The sequence below is a fragment of the Colletotrichum abscissum genome (genome assembly GCF_030869225.1).
Source record: "Colletotrichum abscissum strain IMI 504890 chromosome Unknown Scaffold_11.1, whole genome shotgun sequence".
In the NCBI taxonomy this organism is placed as follows: domain Eukaryota; kingdom Fungi; phylum Ascomycota; class Sordariomycetes; order Glomerellales; family Glomerellaceae; genus Colletotrichum; species Colletotrichum abscissum.
The window spans coordinates 578,127-596,012 of NW_026849999.1; the positions used below are offsets into that span (position 1 = coordinate 578,127).

At 52.5% G+C, this 17,886-nt stretch overlaps 6 protein-coding genes across 6 annotated transcripts; 4 read left to right on the forward strand and 2 right to left on the reverse strand.

Annotated features, from left to right (window-relative positions):
* Nucleotides 1-1,910: 1,910 nt before the first annotated feature.
* On the forward strand, nt 1,911-3,582 carry CABS01_05520 (cyclin; the record flags this gene model as incomplete). Its single annotated transcript, XM_060538889.1, has 4 exons — nt 1,911-1,916; nt 2,001-3,197; nt 3,250-3,388; nt 3,440-3,582. 4 exons carry the CDS (start codon nt 1,911-1,913, stop codon nt 3,580-3,582), a joined length of 1,485 nt encoding a protein of 494 aa, XP_060405151.1.
* Nucleotides 3,583-3,636: 54 nt separating this feature from the next.
* On the forward strand, nt 3,637-4,077 carry CABS01_05521 (uncharacterized protein; the record flags this gene model as incomplete). The annotated part of the gene is made up of 1 exon (XM_060538890.1): nt 3,637-4,077. One exon carries the CDS (start codon nt 3,637-3,639, stop codon nt 4,075-4,077), a length of 441 nt encoding a protein of 146 aa, XP_060405152.1.
* A 575-nt stretch (nt 4,078-4,652) lies between these two features.
* CABS01_05522 (chitin deacetylase) lies at nt 4,653-6,425 on the reverse strand (the record flags this gene model as incomplete). The annotated part of the gene is made up of 6 exons (XM_060538891.1): nt 4,653-4,998; nt 5,072-5,163; nt 5,226-5,283; nt 5,346-5,661; nt 5,718-5,737; nt 5,797-6,425. The coding sequence occupies 6 exons, from the start codon at nt 6,423-6,425 to the stop codon at nt 4,653-4,655; spliced, it is 1,461 nt and encodes a 486-aa protein (XP_060405153.1).
* Nucleotides 6,426-10,874: 4,449 nt separating this feature from the next.
* CABS01_05523 (PAP2 superfamily protein) lies at nt 10,875-12,280 on the forward strand (the record flags this gene model as incomplete). Its single annotated transcript, XM_060538892.1, has 2 exons — nt 10,875-11,116; nt 11,185-12,280. The coding sequence occupies 2 exons, from the start codon at nt 10,875-10,877 to the stop codon at nt 12,278-12,280; spliced, it is 1,338 nt and encodes a 445-aa protein (XP_060405154.1).
* A 1,046-nt stretch (nt 12,281-13,326) lies between these two features.
* On the reverse strand, nt 13,327-14,428 carry CABS01_05524 (casein kinase II subunit beta-2; the record flags this gene model as incomplete). Its single annotated transcript, XM_060538893.1, has 3 exons — nt 13,327-13,803; nt 13,931-14,176; nt 14,369-14,428. 3 exons carry the CDS (start codon nt 14,426-14,428, stop codon nt 13,327-13,329), a joined length of 783 nt encoding a protein of 260 aa, XP_060405155.1.
* A 2,103-nt stretch (nt 14,429-16,531) lies between these two features.
* Nucleotides 16,532-17,308, forward strand: CABS01_05525 (uncharacterized protein; the record flags this gene model as incomplete). Its single annotated transcript, XM_060538894.1, has 1 exon — nt 16,532-17,308. The coding sequence occupies one exon, from the start codon at nt 16,532-16,534 to the stop codon at nt 17,306-17,308; it is 777 nt and encodes a 258-aa protein (XP_060405156.1).
* Nucleotides 17,309-17,886: the final 578 nt, after the last annotated feature.

Below are 17,886 nucleotides of genomic sequence, written 5' to 3' on the forward strand. Positions count from 1 at the left end.
ATTGGCATCAATGTGCGGTTATGAGTCCAAGTGAAGGCTCCCTTTTCTCGGGTCGGTTGGTTACGTTCAGGAGAAGCTGGACAGGCGCAGCATATCGCGTAAAGGGACGGCTCGGTCGGGGTGTAGTGGCTGCAGGATAGCGAAGACAACCCTAAGATAGGTCTCAATTGCTCAATTGTGCCCAGAACTATCCGAATTCGACCCTAATTGCTGTTGGGATACTCGTTGGGCGGGAATACAGTCCCTGTTGTCGTGATGGCTGAAGCGGCTCTATCAGGTACGCTTGAGGCCAGTGCAGATTTCGAGCTTTAGGAAATAATTATTCTGCCGGCGCCGATGAACTGACGTCCAGGAGCGGAAGCCCAGTCATTGGCGGTACGTACTGAAGGGGCAGAAGCTTCAGCCACATTTAGTGGACCTGGGTGGCTGAACCCTCGGGTTAAGCCTCAGACGCCTCGACACGACCAGGCAGGCCGCCTCTGGAAGCGTGACGGGACGTGGTCGGGAAGGCAGCCAATGGTGCTCTGGTTGCCCCGCGGTTGCTGCTGTTGATTGCTATTGTGACCGGGGTAACTCCCCATTTTCCACGTCTTTTTTTGCAGTCTTCTCCATCAGCCAGCAGACCTTCTTTCGCGTGCAGCCGGGGCAATCGCGTATCCACCCTCACACTGCTTCCACTCTCGCTTGGCTACCACCACGATTCTCGAACTTCCTCATAAGCCTACGATTATCTCCGGGTTTAAGGCACTTTGATATTCCTGCTGCTCCTTTCGAGGTATCTTCAATCTCGCCCCAGGCAACCGACAACAGATACACATTCTCACTACTGTCACCGCTCAAGCTGCTCCTCCATCCTCAAGACAGCTTCTTATTCATTCTCATCCTCACTTTACCACAATCGAAACCATCACCACGGCATCATCCTTCTTGTCGCATACCGCACACATCCACCTTCTCACCAGCATTTCATCCGACCTGCTCGTCATAGCCAGCACCGCCAGGCCCTCTATTTGAATCACTCACGGCAGTGAATTTCTTCGATTCACTACCTTCAACCGCCACACACGCCCAGAGCTAGATATATCTGTCTAGCTCAGCTGTCCGGCCCTCATATTCTTCACCTGTTGCACACAAAGAAACCGAATTCTCTTATGAGATTTCACTGAGTCGCGACTACATCCTCAGCCATCGTTCACGACAAAGACACCCCCGACGCGACTTTTCCTTTAGCGAGAGTCAAGAAGCCACTCCCTGTCCGCCGTTCGCGTGTGCACCAACTGCACGCCTGTCTGCTTCAGATACGCTACTGTGGTGACCAAACCAGGGCCACCGCGAGCCGCGACTTGAAAAAATCGGTACGTACCTCCCAAAGCTGGCGGCTCTGGTCCCATTCACAATACGGTCCCCACTGCATACCACATCACGTCCATTCGTTCCCACTACCTCAGCAAAACACATCACACATTGATTGTCCTTTCACCTCCTCCCACATAAACAACCTCAGTTTTGCCCGAAGCCCAATCTCCTAATACCCCTACCTCTACCTCTGTATTGCACTCTCCTCCTTGGTCTCAGCATCTTTGCATCTTTGTCAATTGGCTCTTGGGACGCGACTGATCTCGCCCATCAAGTGTTTGGCGTCGAGCCTGAGCAAGCGTTTTGCCCGCGTTCGAGTCGCCCGTCATCATCATTCCCCAAGGTATGCATGTCTCGACCTTGCTCGCCTCTTTCCATTACCGCGCTGTTCCTCTTCCTCTTCCTCCAAGCATAAAGTTGCTTTATCCTATACTGTCTCTGCTTGGAACCTTACCTTTGAGGTGGCACCGGCATCTCGACGCGTCCCAATGCTAACCTTGACCTAATAGAATCCTACACCTCAGATACTCAACTTGACATACTCAGTTGACAAGATGCCCGTAAGTCTACTCGTGAATGCTTATCCTTGCAACACGTCCAGTAAGCTCTCGTCGCGTCGATATCGTGCTCACCCTTTCCTTCAGGTTACCCGTCCGGCGCGTGCAACACGCCTCGTTTCGAACGAGAACGATGAGAACAGCGGAACCACGCGCATGACGCGTGCCAAAGCAGCTGCACTAAGCGTTGACGAGCTCGCTGTCCCAGGAAAGGCTCTCGCCACGAAGAAGTCTGCAACCAACGCGATCCCGGCAGCTCAACGAACCAAACGCGCCGCCCTCGGCGACGTCAGCAATGTTAACAAGCCAGAGGCTGGCGCAGGCAAGAAGCCTACCGGCAAGGTTGGCCTCGTCTCCAAGGCTGAGAAGCCTACTGGAATCACCAAGAAGTCTACCAGCACCACCAGATCTGTGGCACCCAGAGAGAAGAAGGACAAGGCACCCGGCTCAGGATCCGGCGCGATCTCGAAGAGAAAGGTCACGACCAAGGTCATCAAGGAGGAGAAGGAGATCTCTCTGGACGACAGCGAACCTATGCGCAAGAAGCCAGCTACCGAGAGCCGAACCAAGTCCGACCAGGAGAACGTCAAGAGCCAGACTCCAGTCGAGTCTGAGCCCGTCAATGCCAACAAGCCCTTCGTCTACCCCAAGAATGTTACCAACCTGGACGAGGAGGACCTGGATGACCCGTTGATGGTGGCCGAGTATGCCAATGAGATCTTTGAATATCTCAAGGATTTGGAGTGCAACTCCATTCCCAACCCCAACTACATGGAGCACCAAGACGACTTGGAGTGGAAGACGCGTGGAATTCTAGTCGACTGGTTGATTGAGGTGCACACGCGCTTCCACCTCCTCCCTGAGACTCTTTTCCTGGCCATCAACATCATTGACCGCTTCCTCTCGGAAAAGGTCGTGCAGCTCGACCGCCTGCAGCTTGTTGGCATCACCGCTATGTTCATCGCCTCCAAGTACGAGGAAGTTTTGTCGCCTCACGTCGCCAACTTTCGCCATGTTGCCGATGATGGATTTAGCGAGGCTGAGATCCTCAGCGCGGAGCGATTCGTTCTTGGAACCCTGAACTATGATCTGAGCTACCCCAACCCTATGAACTTCCTGCGTCGCATCAGCAAGGCCGACAACTACGACATTCAGTGCCGTACCATCGGCAAGTACCTAATGGAGATCAGCCTCCTCGACCACCGTTTCATGGCATACCGTCCCAGTCATGTCGCGGCCGGTGCTATGTACCTGGCCCGCCTCATCCTGGACCGTGGTGACTGGGTATGTAATATGGATCATAACAAAGTGGGCTAGTTGACTGACAATTCAACAGGATGACACCATCGCATTCTATGCTGGCTACAACGAAGAGGAGATTGAGCCCGTCGTTCGCCTCATGGTGGACTATCTTGCCCGCCCGGTCGTCCACGAGGCCTTCTTCAAGAAGTATGCGAGCAAGAAATTCCTCAAGGGTGAGTACCTCCTTGGCCTCGTGCCTCATTTCGTTGCTGACATTTGTGTAGCCTCCATCCTCACCCGCCAATGGGCGAAGAAGAGTGCTCCTCACTTCGGCATTGTCGATGTTCATCTGTCCCTGGACCAGATCTCAAACAAAGAAGACGAGCACTATCCTGAGGAAGAGGAGGAGGAGGAGGCCAACTATTAGCCATCCTGTGCCGAATAGTTGGATCATCTTCTGCGTTTACGGCCACTTTTACGAATGCATACATCGGCGACACGCACCTCTATAGGTGCAGTAGTCATCCTTGTCGCGCTACCCCAGGTTCTTGACATTAGCCCCCACGGGCTTGCGGGGGGATGGCGATTGGGCTTTATTCTTTTTCTCTGGGTTAGATTGTGTCCAGACTCATCTGTCAGATATGGGCAGCTGTTTTGTGCTGCTTTGTTTTTGTGGGTTTATATTTTCCATCGCATTGGGACTTCGTTGCTCTTGTCTCATGAACGGCGCATGGAGTCAGGACAAGGATATCACGAAAGCGGACGGTTTGGCTGGAGTTCGTTGACTCTGTCTTCCACTGGGCTGGCAAGACATGGAATTCACTATTTTTGTGTGTTAAGGCATGGCTGGCCTACAAGTGAGGGTGTCTTGTCGTCGTCTAATCGTTGCTCCCGTTCGGAGTGTTTTGATGATGCGCAATGAGGGAAGGCAAACATACCATACATCGGGGGCGGGAGTGGGGGCTGGCTTATCGCCAACGGCATCGTGAAAAAAACCTGTACATACATCTGTTCGGAGAATCGGGTTCAGGAAGGGCTGAATACATTGCATTGCTTTTTTCTGTTCGACATAATAGGAGTCATCATGAGCTCACGTGTCTATATTTGCTATGCCGCCAGTAAGCTGTTGGATTCAGTATGCATCCACAGCGGAGGGTCAAACACACTTATACTACCACAGTGCCACACCCGTGAGATGACTTACTTGAGCCTGTTTAAGTAGACTGATTGGGGTTCATTCATATTCGACGTCACTAAAGGGGAATGAGGCCCATGGTTTTCAACTCTGCTGAGTATCAGAGCCGCAAGTTGTTTTGCATAGAGAAAAGTATTATTCAACAAGAACTATGTAACACTAGATAATATACACTATATTACGGTTTGATACAGACTCCCAAACGAGGCGATCATTGGGTAGACACTAACATCATCGAGCAGCTATGCTGAAGAGGGCACGAATCTGACACTCTTCAAAATCTGTCGACACGACTGGAGAGCTTAGCCAAGGGTGGTGCGCGCATCCGTTCGGTACCAGTTGGCTTTGGGATCGCCGAGGCACTCGCCAATGGTGACCATGTTCTTGCCCTTGAACTTTTGAAGCGTGAACTCTGTGAGGTTGTAAACGGTCTGGTAGTGGATGTCGTGGCCAATGACGAGGAAGTTGTCGCTGGCCGCAGGCTTGGCGGCGATGGCCTGGGTGACAATGTCCTTGGACTGCTGGATCTCCGTGGCGCTGTCGTGGAGGTAGTCGGCGGTGTCGAGGTCGAAGTAGATGATGGAGTAGCCGAGTGCCTTCATGTCGCGCTCGCAGCCGCAGGCGGCTGTGCAGGAGGAGTAAGGGGGTCTTTTTTGGGGGGGAGAAGATGAGTGTTAGTCGGGTCTTATCGCAGGGTTGGGTGATGGGGTTGCTTTCATACCTCATGTAAGTAGGGAAGACGCCGATGATGTTACGGACAGCCATCTCGAGTTTGTACATCTCATCCTTGCGCTGCGCCGAGGTGATGGTGCACTGGTGACTCAAAGTCAGCAAACCCGTCGACGAGAAGACGGATCCTTGGCAAGAATACATACCAGATCAGCGTGAGACCAAGTGTGGCTGGCAATTTGGTGGCCTTCGGAGTACATGCGCCTGTCGCTCAATATTAGCCCAAAAAGCTCCCAGAGTCTTGCTGGACGGCAAAGTCGTCATACTTGATGGTGTTGGCCCAGGGGAAAGTGGTATTGTCGATTTCACCCTTTGCATTGTTGATGCCAGTGATCATGAATGTGGCCGAGGCATTGTACTTCTTCAAGAGATCCAACAGGTCGTTTGTGTACGCGGCCGGGCCATCGTCATAAGTTAGGGCAACGTCACCGGGCTTAACGCAGCTGTATACACCAGGACCGCCATACTCGACCGAGCCGAGCTTGGGACGGGCAATGCTGGAGGTGTTCTGACCAGGAGGAATCTTATTGGCGTCGCATGCCGGGCCATACTGGAACAAGCAGTCGGGAGCCTTGCAGTGCTCTACATTTATGTTAGGGGTTATTTATCTAAACCGGCATGACACGGAATTCAATTACCGGCAGTTGTTCCGCAGAATCTGGTGTGGAGTTAGCAACACAGGAGAACAATTCAAGATTGGGTTGTTTGTTCACTTACCCTGCAGCAGAGCAGCACTCGTTCGCGGCGCACTTGGCGTTCCCGTTATCCGGGCCGCAGACCCCTGACCCGGAGTCTCCGCCGTCACCACCGCCTGCCGGCGGGCTGCCGTCGTTTGTGCAAGTACCGAACCCAGTCTGGCAGCCATTGGTCGCCAGACAATAGTCGTTGGTCGAACCGCACCAGCCGTTGACGGAGCAGCAGGGCAGATCCGTCGGGCAAGAGTAACCCGCCGCGCTACCCCCGTTACCAGTCTTTCCGCACGAGTTATCGGGAGAGACGTTGACTGCCACTGCGGTGCTGCTGGGACTGCTGACTGGTGCCTTGCTAGCGCTCACTGATGCTTTGCTGCTGCTTGCTGCCGCTGGGGCCTTGCTACTCGTCGTTCCCTTACACGTACCAAAGCCGGTCTGGCAACCGTTGGCGGGCAAGCAGTAGGCGTCAGTAGAGCCGCACCAGCCATTGACTGAACAGCATGGCAAATTCGTAGGGCAGGTGTACGCCTTGGAGCTACCTCCGTTTCCAGTCTTTCCACATGAGTTATCTGGGGAGACGGCCCGGATGCCGAGGGGAGGCGAGGCTACAGCCGTTCCAGCGAGGGCGAGCACGAGGAGCTCGAGAATAGACATGTTGAGCTGTTAGTCGACAAGTAACAGGGCACAGTCCCGAAGAGCCAAGAAGAACGAGCGTGGTGTGGAGAAGAGCGAGTGAATGTCAACCAGATCAAGCCAAGAAATACGGCGATGGGAGACGATTTAAGAACATCGAGCCATTGCCCCTAAAAGCCCCTAAAAGAAAGCTGTGAAAAACGCGAATCACCAAAACGGTGAGCCGCGAGATCCTTCTAGAGGCTCGAGATGGGACTATCTTGTCATGGCGCGGTAGTAAAGGGGCCCCGCTGCTGTGTTTGAGAATCAGTTCAATGTCAGGGTCGACCACTTTTGGGTCGCCAAACTACCATCGGTTGCTACATCGTATGAGATGGTGGCGTTTTCAGAGTTGTGGATGGCTCTAGTTCCACAAAGACTCCTGGTGCCGTTGCAGAGAGATGGGAGACCAGAATGGGCATAGCGATGTGCGGGCGAGAATAGGGGGCTTTGACCGAAACAGGCTGCTTTTACGATGTAGGATGCGGCTAGCGGATGCTCCCTCGAGGACCGTGTGTCGACGAGGTCAGAGTTGCTCGGAAACAACCTAATGCTACCCTAGCCTGCGTGTGGTAGACTGGAGCTGAGAAACGGCCCTGAGGCATCCTTGAGACAAATCGCGAACCATCATGATAGATATTATGCGCTAGCTGAACGTCAATATCGTGGACCCAAGACTTGGCGATGAGAATCGAATAACATCACCACGGGCGGTTGACGATATCTGAAGACGCAAAGATATCGACCCTATTGGTGCTTGATCACTGATCACAAATCCGAGCCAACTGAGCGGATTACCACTTGGATCCGAACCTTTGTGGCGGTGGCCGTTCAGAAGCTAGATTGCATTGCGGCAGGTGAATGGTAGAGCCCGTGTACGACGGCTGATTTTGTTTTGGTGTTTTGATATCCTCAACGCTGAAAGCCGACAATTGTGGCGAATTCGGGTCGAGGGTCTCCGGAAACCGATGTCCCAAAGCAATGGTCCGGCCGAGCTACGGGAGAAGCGGGGCCGCAAGCATTACACTTTGCCCCGAAAACATCTTTTGGTGCTGTGACTTGATGGATAAACATGGCCGACTGCGAACCTTGTTCCAGTTGTACCTGTGTTTATAGTATGTATGCAGTGATGGTGAGGCTGCTCCTGTTTAGGGTAGCCAAGTGCTGGCGAATCACGACTCATCGCTGCCATCTCAAAGACTCGGAGAATTAATTGCCCTCAGCCGCAGCTTGACCCTGTCTCCGACGGGATGTTGGCTGAATTCGTTCGCATCTCAGGGGTGGCAGCCATTTGGAAACATGAGCCAGGGTCATTGGACCTCCAGGTCGATAGGCATGGTTCGGGATCTGCAGAGCCAATGAAGCACCCTAAACGGCGTGGGACAAGGGATTGATTTGGCGTTCCCAGTCTGGAGGCGTCATGGGGGTATGTTGCGTTGCAGGAGCAGAAAACATTTTGAATTGTACTTCATACAGACTGCGTTCTTTGGCTCTGAAGTCCTGATCAAGTTCTCAGTTCATTTGAACAAATGAACAAAGTAATTTTTACTTGGGTATATATTTTCGCCCGCCACGACACTGTACTTTGGGTTGCTGTAGCGACCGTCTGCAAGAGACTGATTGATGACGATTGAACACCTTTCCCATCCGTTGCATCGGTGCCCGAGAATACCGCGGAGCATTTACTGGCTGTCACAATGCAGTGGAGGAAAAACTTGATAGCAATGTTGTTGTGCCAGACCAGTTCATGGCGGCCCTGAGCAGTAAAATATGGAGAACCCATACCCGTATTTCGATTTTGGTTAGCGTTGTCTTCTGAAATGTGCCTTCTGCTTAAGCGGGCTGAGCTGTGGCATTGGGCAGAGGCCACGCGTGTGAAAATTGACGAAGGTGTCGACGTGCCGGTCTGCCGATGATCCCGGGGCATGGGCGGGACCAAGGCGGAACAGGCGAGCACACAAGGCCGTTGTGCGACGAGAAGCGAGTGTCGTGAGTCGTGATGGCTGGCAAATTAAGACGACGTTAGGGAACAGGTTGGAATGTAGGTAAGCTACCGTGGAATCTCTCAGGAATACCTAATAGCAGGTGACAGGACAAGACAAGAGCTGTACGGATTACGTGTTTCTCTGTCAGTTAAAAGCTCCATCAATGGACTTAAAGACTCGTTGTGGGAACAAGTGTCAGCTGTGATTGTGTGTAGATGAATGTGTGTGCCAGTGGTCGGTCAGTGGTTGGTAATTGAAGATCGAGTGACGGCGCATGCTTGGCACATTTGTGGCATAGACCAACGAATTGGTACGCAATCTTCTGTCCTTGGTCTGTAAAGTGGTTTATAGAATCCTAGACCTAACATGGTCAATGATCAGAGCAAAAGAATGCGGTGCGATGGGCAAGTCAAAAAGGCAGGTTAATGAAAGTGAAGCTGACAAGACTCTTGGCAGAGTCAGAAGTGACAGGATTCAGTCGATTGACTGCTTCTTGTGATCCACAGTGCCGAGAACCAAGCCACCCTCGCCAGTGCATCGTGCATCTTGCGGTACGTACTGCCTTAGCTAAGGTAAGCGAAAGGGGCTCGTTCAGTACCTTACCTTGCCTCACTAGGAACGTACTTCGCAACGGGTACACGGGAAGTAGGCGCACAGGTCGGTCTGGGTCTGGTGTGAAGTCTCAGATGGGGCCTTCCTTCCGTTCTCACCTCCGCAACGGTAATGGAAACCAGAGGTACCTTGCAAGTATCCGCCAGGCACAGCCTTACCAAGTACCTAGGTATGTTCCTTCCCTTCCCTTTTCCTCCCTCTGGTGAAAGAAGTCGCACAGGATACAAGGCAGGCCAAATGGGCTCCCTCAGGCGCTTTCTCAAACACTTGAGAGACTCGGGATTGATGATTCGAGTCAAGAAATGGCTGGGGCTGCCGTGACCCTTTTTACCCTTTCCCATCTTCGTTCTTCTTTCGGCTCTTCACGCAGTGCGTAACGCGCAACATATGGATACCTTACGTGCTGCCATCCATCTAAGTGTACCGCCCCTCGGGTTCCGGTTAACGTGGGTGATGAAATGGCAGGGTTGTCGCAACGAGTCCGCGGGATCCTAAGCTGCGAGATTAGCCGAGTGAGGACAAGAGCTATATACTAATCGTACAGCTACGTCAAATGGCTCGGCCATGCTGTGTTAGCCTGTACTCTGTTGGCTTCGTCCAAGCCCAAAAATACATTAGATGCGATGGCCCATGATCGGCTGCGCCTGCATCAGGGGACTTCCTTCATCTGTTGCCTGTTGGCGTAGCTCAAGCTCGTGCTCACCTTCAGCATTCATGCATTGCGCTGTCAGCCATCTGCAGACCCCATAACGCCCATCAAAGTTTAGACGTGTACGGATGAACGACCCCTAACGCAGTCGATAATACCAATCACTTTTCTGCCATGCTTGAATTCTTTGACGGCTCGTGAGCTGCACGATTATTGATGCCCTCCGCTAGACTGGCTGGCTGCTCAATGTTAAGGTTGCGTTGCCGCTGATTGATGTACCTCAATGTATCACGTTAGCCAACAGCTCCTCTTGAATCGCCCCAAACTACCGCCGCCGCCGTCTCGAGCACTGCCACGCGACTGCTTACTCCGTTTGTTTCGGCACTCTCCTACCCTGTCGTCGACTTCAAAGTGCTTCCGTCCCTTCCACCTTCTTCACCTCTCGACAGCTCCCATGTCTCCTTGGTCCTGAGCCCTGAGTGTACGAGTACCTGACAGCTCGACTTCTTTTCATATTTTCTCCAAACGTCTTCGCGTATTCAATTGCCATCGGGTTTTCTACAATCCGTAACCTGACCTCCACTGCCCTTCTTCACCAGAGACAAGATCAGCCAGTAGACCAAATACACACCACTACATATACCGTGCTACCACGCTTGGCGCGTTCTCAGGTCCCTTACACATACCTTACACTACACATTATTCAAACATCAAACAAGTCGCCGGCCCCTCGTGTCTTGTTGCCGTTTCTACACTTCTCTCTTTACTCGCGCCGGCCAAACTTTACCTTCCTCACTTTCACATCGCAACTCAGACCCGACTTATCCTTACCTTGGCCTGATAATTTTATCAGCCCGACATTTGCCCCTGCCTTTCGCTCTCTGCCTCACGCACATCTCACCCTAGATACCTCTCCGCGAGGTACCGCAGCCCCGGCCAGCCACCACCCAGGTGCCGTATCCGCGCGCACTTTTCACTACGCCATCATCGTCGCCGTGCGGATCCTTTCCCCATTCCTAACCCCATAACACTAAAACTCTCTTTCCCTCTGCCCATACAGATACGCTTGCTGCCTTTCATTCACCTGAAGTAGCTTGGAGCCACCTCCCTTCGGATTCGGATGACCTCCTTCCCCTCCCCCAACTACTTCTTGCCTTTTTCTTCTCTCCCCTTACCCTTCACCTCATGTCCTCGTCCATTCCTCTCGCAAACTTGTCGCCCTCATCGAGGCCCTCGTACTACAAGATGCCCGAATCACCAGCGCCCTACTCCAGGCGCCGCCCGCATCGCGGCCACTGGACTCCCTCGCTAATTGGATCATACGTCTTCGACTGGCTTGTCCTCGCCGTTGTCGGCGGCATTGCCACCGTATTGGGCATCGTCGAGCCGAACAAGCGTCCTTTCTCTGTCCTCGACCCCAATATCTCGTAAGACACTAGAACCGCCGCTTAACGTCCCTTCTTCTACCGCATCTTGCTGATCCAAAGTTCAACAGCTTCCCGTTCACCCACCACGAGACCGTGCCTATGTGGCTAGCCGCCATCATTGCTGTCGCTGGCCCCATCATCGTCATCGCTGCCGTGTGCCTCATCCTCGTCCCCGGAAATACTGTTCCTAAGGGAACTCCCAAGTCTCTCATCTGGAAACGGAAGCTGTGGGAATTGCACGTTGGATATCTCGGTCTTGCTCTCGCTCATGTTGGCGCCTTCTTCATCACCAACGGCATGAAAAACATGTTCGGTAAACCACGACCCGATCTTCTTTCTCGATGCCAGCCCGACCTGGCCAACATACAGAAGTATATCGTTGGTGGTACATCCGCCAACATTACCGGCTTAACAGGTGCGGCAGGCTTTGGTCAGCTTGTGTCTGCAGCCATTTGCACAAATACCGATTCGCACACGCTCAACGATGGTTTCCGCAGCTACCCGTCTGGTCACTCGAGCTCCGCCGCCGCCGGTCTGATCTACCTGTCTCTTTTCCTCGCCAGCAAGTTCGCCGTTACCCTACCATTCGTGGCTTCAGACAACGGTGCCGATTCCCACTCGGCTTTCCCATCTCGCATCAAGAAGGCTGGATCCGGTTATGAGGAGGTCGGACTCGGCGAAAGCGGATCGCTCAATCCCGATTCCACCACTGCAGCCAGGAACTTGGCTGAGCATAACAAGGTCGTTACGGCTGTCCGTCGACAAGCTGCTGCCCCTCCGATCTATCTCCTGACCATCGTCGTTATACCTTGGTTCGCTTCCATCTTCATTGCTGGCTCTCGCTGGTTTGACTTCCGCCATCACGGTTTCGACATTCTTTTCGGCTACATGATTGGAATTTTTACATCCATTTTCGCCTTCCGCTACTACCACCTTCCGATCACTCAGGGTGCTGGCTGGGCATGGGGTCCTCGCAGCCACGATAAAGCTTGGTGGTCTGGTGTTGGCTCGTACAGTTACGCGACTGACAAAGGAGACTTTATTCGGCCTGGCGATGAGGAAGAGGCATATGTGTCGAGACCAGTCATTGGTCAAGCAACATCAACGCAATACATGGGCAAGCAAAGCTCTCATGATGAGCCTGAGGCTGAAAATCGGTTCTGATTATGATAGAATGGGTGCGGCATGCTATAGCATCCATCGAATTTCCACACTGGGCATATTGGGGCATGAACGGAGTTTACGGTATACCACCCGCCTGAAAAAAGGAACTGGCGGGTGCCTAGGGCAATTGTTTCTTATGGGGGCCAGGCATGGCATACAGATATGACCTTTACGGAATAGATTTGTGACTGACGACCTCTGTTGACCCGTTCTACTTGTGCACAATGTTGATCATGGACATGGAACATTGATAGCTTACCTACCGCTACAGCCCTTCTCCACTAAGATCTACAGGGCCCTAGCTGTAGTAGGCTATCTTCGAATTTCTGAATTGGCCCTGATTCTCACTCTTTCAATTTGTAATGGCGACGCCAGGACCACGGCGCTATGAACAGTTTATCAAATGTCGGGGGGAGGCATACATACATGCTCACGATCACCGGGCTCCCTGCCCACGAGACCAAGCTAGCTTTGCCTATACAAGCCGGGTATCTGCGCTTGGCCGAGTAGACTACGAACCGCGGTACAAGACGAAGATATCTAGCTGGTCTACTTTACCACATGGCTATTCGACTGTGCTGTCATGTCGGGGAGGAATTTGAGCCTGCGTCGACAACCTGAGCCGTGATCTACTACCAAACTCTCCCTGGCTACCTTGAACAGCAAGCCACTTTGAACAGCAAGAGAATCTGCAAGCTCATTGGACATCTAGGTTTGTATACATTTGCTGACGAATCGATGGTTTGTGGATTGATGAACGTCACACCAAGCTTTCACGTGTACCATCAAGCGGCCGCGGCCCGAAAGGGTAAGCTTGTTGATCATGAAAGCCATCATATCATTATTCCCGAGGCCCCAGTCTACCGAATAGGAGAGATGAAAACTAGAAAAGAAAAGTGACAGCTAAGCGGGAGGAAGCCATGCCCTGGCCCGAAGAAAGCCTTTTATCAGGTCGCCCCCCGTGTGCAATGTCGATATTGTGCCTGGCTAGAGAAGTAGCCAAAGATGAGCGAGGACCGTCTTCGCCATGTCTTCTTTCTTCTAACTTACGCCATGGCAACGCCCTCGTCATCCCCGGCCCGTACGCGGGCTGCTGTGCCCTCAAATTCGACATCGTCGTCCTCCTCCTCCAGGAGATCCTCGTCTCGGAACCCGCTGTCCACTTCCATCTTCCGCAGGCGACGGCGCATGGAATCCTTCTTCTGGTGCTGCCACCGGATGAGGGCGGCGGGGGCGTGAACCTTGAAGCCGTAGACGCGCGGGATGTAGCGCTCGGCGCTCTTGGTAGGGATGAGTGCCGGGTAGGCCTGGAAGATGATGTTGTGGAACGAGGTGCCAAAGTAGGCGCCATCAATGGCGGCGTGGCGTGAGGACTTTGGATTATAATTATCCTCGCAACGTGCGCAGTAGAGCTTGACGGGCTTCAGGTTGGGGATGTCGGCGAGGCCCATGGGAAGGAGAGGGTGCGAATGGCACATCACACGGGGGCATTTTCCAAAGTCGGCCTTCTTGTACTTTTCAAGCTGCGAGCTGCGTTAGTATTGCCATCGTAGTAAAAGTGCAGATGTTCCAAGATCCGTCCTTCTCATTCTCCATCGGTGCAAGGAGAAACAGAAGCTGGACAAATATTCCAGAGAACATATGGCTTACCATCTTAGCTAAGCCCCTTGTCGTAACGATGAATCGGGCGTGTACGAGACCATACAGATGTCTCGCAGACTTCTCGATCGTCTCCCTCATCTCATCGTCGCAGTCGAGGTCGAAGACATCAGTGATGAGATCCAGCGCATATTGGTAGTATTGGACCTCCGTGTTCAGCCCAGTCAAGTTGAACCGATCCGTGAGGTAGTCCTCGTCGATTTCGCAGAAGTATTCGTTTCCGCGAGAGGAAATGAACTACAAAGAGCCACGGTCAGCAGGCGATTCATCTGTGGCTAAGTGGCCGTCCTCCGAGGGTATTGCAAGGGCATTCAACAGCGCGCCAATGACCGCGTCGCAGCCCAAAGCTCGCAACCTCGGCTTCCACACTCATCAAAATTCCCTTCCCTTCGACCGCAGATAGCCCATCGCCAGTCTCTTCGCACTCACCCAGTCTCGCCAGTAGCTCGTGTAGTCACTGTCCGACTCGCTAACGAAGTCGTCCATCATGGCTGGAAGAAAGTGCGACTCGTGCCTCGACGAGCGCTCAGATCATGGCCTAGAGGTACGGTCGCGTCGGAACGTCTAGATCGTTCGTAAATGTCGATTGTTCGCGGTCGCTCGGCCGTCTCGACTATGGGCGCTGATGTGAAGAAACAGGAAGGAAGGTATTTCTCATTGGGTGGTGATTGACAGTGTTTCTCTGCGCTCATCTGCAGGGCAGAAAGCAGTTGGCGGGGCTGTGGTGCGCCTGGCCAGCCGTGCCTGCCAGGGACGCTGGAGGGGGCGGGGGAGGTACGTACCTCTTGCACCGGTCATTGCACAACCCATAGTTTATGCAGGCACGTCTGCACAAGTGGCAATGGAACAACAGCGCCTCGTTCATCAAGGTCATCTATTTAAAGGACAAGCTCGTCATACTTGTATAACGCGGATGCAAAGGATTGCCAAATTGCCCTGTGCCAGGATCAGCGATTGCTGAACTTATTTTTCTCCATTGTTCTGCATCTCATCTGCAACAACATCACAGGAATCCATGCAATTCCCTCATTCCTCCAATGGGTGAATGAAATGGATGTACTGGATCAACTTGCGGTGTATTTGAAGATGAATCTCAGAGATGCTGGAGCTCTTTTGGAGGCAGCTGTACGTCGGCTCAGACTAGGTCTATATGAAGACAGTCGCCTTCCGGCTCCTCGTTCCAACAAACACTCGTGGGGGGAGCAACTAGTTGACTTCTTCGATAAACAAGGGCTGGGAGTTCCCCCCGAACTGTCTTCACTTCTTCTTCACGCCATGGCAAGAAATTCGACCGCATCAGCTGCAAGGGCTTTACTTTCTCATGGAGCCGATATCAACTTTACCGCACCCATCGGATTTGAACATGGCACTAGACCCTTTCGACGCCCCTTTGCCCCAATCGGGCCCCCGCTATTTCAAGCCATATATTTCGAGAACCCTGACATGGCGGAGTTTCTCATCGAGGAAGGAGCTGAAATCAATGACTGTTACCAGGCGGATTCTCCCGAGTTGTCCTGCAACGCTCTTAGTATCTGCATCTCCGAACATGAACCATACGTTGCAGATCTTCTCGTTAGGAAGGGAGCTAAGATACCTCCATCGATCAAAGTCGATTTGCGGCCCCTCCAATTCGAGTTGAGGAGCGTATTCAATGATGGAAAGTATCAGCTTCTTCGGCAATGGGTCCGTCATCGCCTGCCACTCATTGATCTGATCGTTCAAGCTGCGAGCATCGGTAACAGCGAGCTCTCCAAAGTCCTTCTACAGCACAACATACTTCAGGAGATGGCTTTGGAATGCGCCTTGCGTCGAGCCATCAAAGCGCGAGACACTCTCGCTGTGCAAACGCTACTCCAACGTGGCGTGAATCCTAATCCGCCTCCATGTCAGATCGAATGCTCGAGATTGCTTGGCATTGACGACGACATAGTGAGAGTGGCACCAATATGTCTGACCGACAATACTAGTCAAGAAAGTATGGACATCATGTTGTTACTATTGCGGGCTGGTTCTGATATGCCCCATCACACTCTCATCGACATGTTGCGATCCGACACTGTTGTACCAAAAAAGCGAGACATTGATATACCACTGCTATACTCCCTTTTGGGGTCGAGTGTGTTGGAAACGCCAATCATTGGAGCTTCTGCCTTAGTAACCGGAGTCATCAGAGGCAGCTTGATGTCGTGCAGTTACCTCCTTGATCACAAAGCTCCCCTTAACTACCATGGAGCCCGTAGAATGAGCTGCTTACAACGGGCGGCACGTCAAAGAAGCTTACTCCTTACACGTTTCTTCCTCGAACGTGGCGCTGATGTTAACTTTGCTGCCCATGAGGATGGAGGACGTACGGCACTGCAGAGCGCTGTCGAATGGGGTGCAACCTCAGTTGCAGAGTGTTTACTCAGTGCCGGAGCAGATGTGAGGGCTGCTCCAGCGAAAAGGAATGGAGTCACCGTGCTTGAAGCCTTGGCGAAATCTAACGAAAGTTACTTCTACCCGAGATTCGCAGCCGAGGTTTTGCAAATCCCAGACCCGAACTATCAAAAAGATCAAATCTCAAAACTAGAAGGTTTTCGAAATTGGGTGGCCATGGGCGCGCCCATCAATCGCCTAAACGGCGATGACAGTAGCTTACTGCACCACTTGGTATATAATTTCCATTACGAATGCCTGCAGTCAGCATTGGAACTAGGCGCACGAACAGAAGCCAGGTGGCACGTGGATAGGAACATTGGTGTGTTTCAGGATGAGCTTGAGCATGAGACTTCAAAGGGCGTGAAAACTCCGCTTCAACTTGCTGCATACTTGGACGAAGTTGAAGCTGCTCGCTTGCTACTCAAGTATGGAGCCGATATCAATGCCCGCCCGAGCGACGAGTACGGCAGAACTGCGTTACAGGCAGCGACGTGTAACTTCAGAGAACAGTGTGGACATGAAATGCTGCAACTTCTGCTTTCCTTCAACCAGGACATCAACGAACTACCAGCAAATCAAGGAGGCCTCACAGCCCTACAGGGGGCAGCAATAAGCGGCGATTTAGGTGTTGCCAAGATGCTGCTCGAACGCGGAGCAGATATCAACGCCCCTGCCGCAGCCGAGAACGGCAGGACGGCGATCGAAGGAGCTGCTGAGCACGGCCGTCTGGACATGGTACAGTTCTTGCTCGAGAACGGGGCCAAAGGTGATCCGGAGACTGGCTTCTCCAGGGCAATTGAGCTCGCAAAAGCAGAGACCCATTTGGGAGTTGCAAAGGTTCTTGAGGAGCACGACGAGATCTCGGCGCTCCTTGATATGGGGCTGGCGTATGGAGCGAGTACTGACCTGGCCACTACTCTGCCATCTCCGGGAATGATATTCGACATTTGAAATTTGGTGTCACTGAGAAATTCAGCTCGATTAAGGCGGGAGAGAAGGAATTTCGCGGGGACAGAAATGTCTGAAGTATTACGTTCAAGAGAAATGGGGAAGGTCTTCTAGGGGGAAGCCAAGAAGGTTAAAGGCTCAGGTGAAATTGGGTTCTGCTATTCTTCAACCTTACGTTTAGATCAATATTCAACTACTTGCTTACAGCGTTCGTGAACCCAGGATCATATGGAAAACTACGTGTTACAAGAGGATGTCGGAAGGCCATTGCAAACATGATTTGGATATCCACATCAAGGATAATCAAAAGAGGTTGCACTTAGCAAGAGGTTGGCAAACATTGATAAACTCCATTCCTTGTCACCAGCTTCACAAGCTGGCCTCCTCACTCTCACTACAACTCTATATACAATCTCCCCAGTTCCAACCTCATTCAAACCCCACAGCTACATCACCCCACCCCTCTTCTGAAAAAGACTGTAAAAGCAGATCCATCTGCTAAAAGACTGACTGGCTGGCTCGCTGGGTGATATGAAGAACCATTCAATGCATGTGCGTGCGTTGCGTAAACAAGACGTGTG